Source organism: Buceros rhinoceros, unplaced genomic scaffold (genome assembly GCF_000710305.1).
Source record: "Buceros rhinoceros silvestris isolate BGI_N320 unplaced genomic scaffold, ASM71030v1 scaffold35341, whole genome shotgun sequence".
NCBI classification, from domain to species: Eukaryota; Metazoa; Chordata; class Aves; order Bucerotiformes; family Bucerotidae; genus Buceros; species Buceros rhinoceros.
The window spans coordinates 1,540-1,989 of NW_010393094.1; the positions used below are offsets into that span (position 1 = coordinate 1,540).

The window sequence follows — 450 nt, forward strand, 5'->3', positions numbered from 1 at the left end:
TCTTTTGCCGCTCTGCCTCGCAGGGACGCCGTCTGCGCAGGCGGTGTCGGGCTCGGCGAAGGTGGGCACCCCAGTGTCACTAACGGGCCAGCGCTTCACTGTGCAGATCCCCTCCTCGCAGGCGGCCGTCAAGTCAGGTCAGACACGGGCTCTCAACCAGGGCTTCCAGCCCGGGATGTTCTGGAAGCCCCTGCTGCTTCCTGGGGCTGGGGGAGTCAGCTGTTGTTTTATGGTTCGGTGCCTCTGCTCTTGTTCACAGCCACCCCCACCACTCCCACCGTGCAGAACGTCCTGATTAATCCCTCGTTAATTGGGCCAAAGAACATCCTCATCACAACAAACATGGTGTCGTCACAGAACACGGCTTCCGACTCGAACGCCTTGAAGAGGAAGCACGAGGACGAGGATGACTATGATAACCTGTGAGGAGCCTCTGCCCCGTCCCCTTCC

The 450-nt window shown here is 60.2% G+C and overlaps 1 protein-coding gene across 1 annotated transcript in view; it reads left to right on the plus strand.

The window, feature by feature from the left end:
• The window catches only part of LOC104501013 (transcription initiation factor TFIID subunit 9-like), a gene marked incomplete at its 5' end in the record, with an annotated part of 1,295 nt that extends 869 nt beyond the window's left edge, over positions 1-426 (plus strand). The window contains 2 exons of the mRNA XM_010144747.1: positions 24-137; positions 260-426. Of these exons, the coding sequence (XP_010143049.1) occupies positions 24-137; positions 260-426 (281 nt within the window). The remainder of the gene's footprint in view (positions 1-23; positions 138-259) is intronic.
• Between the last annotated feature and the right edge of the window lie 24 nt (positions 427-450).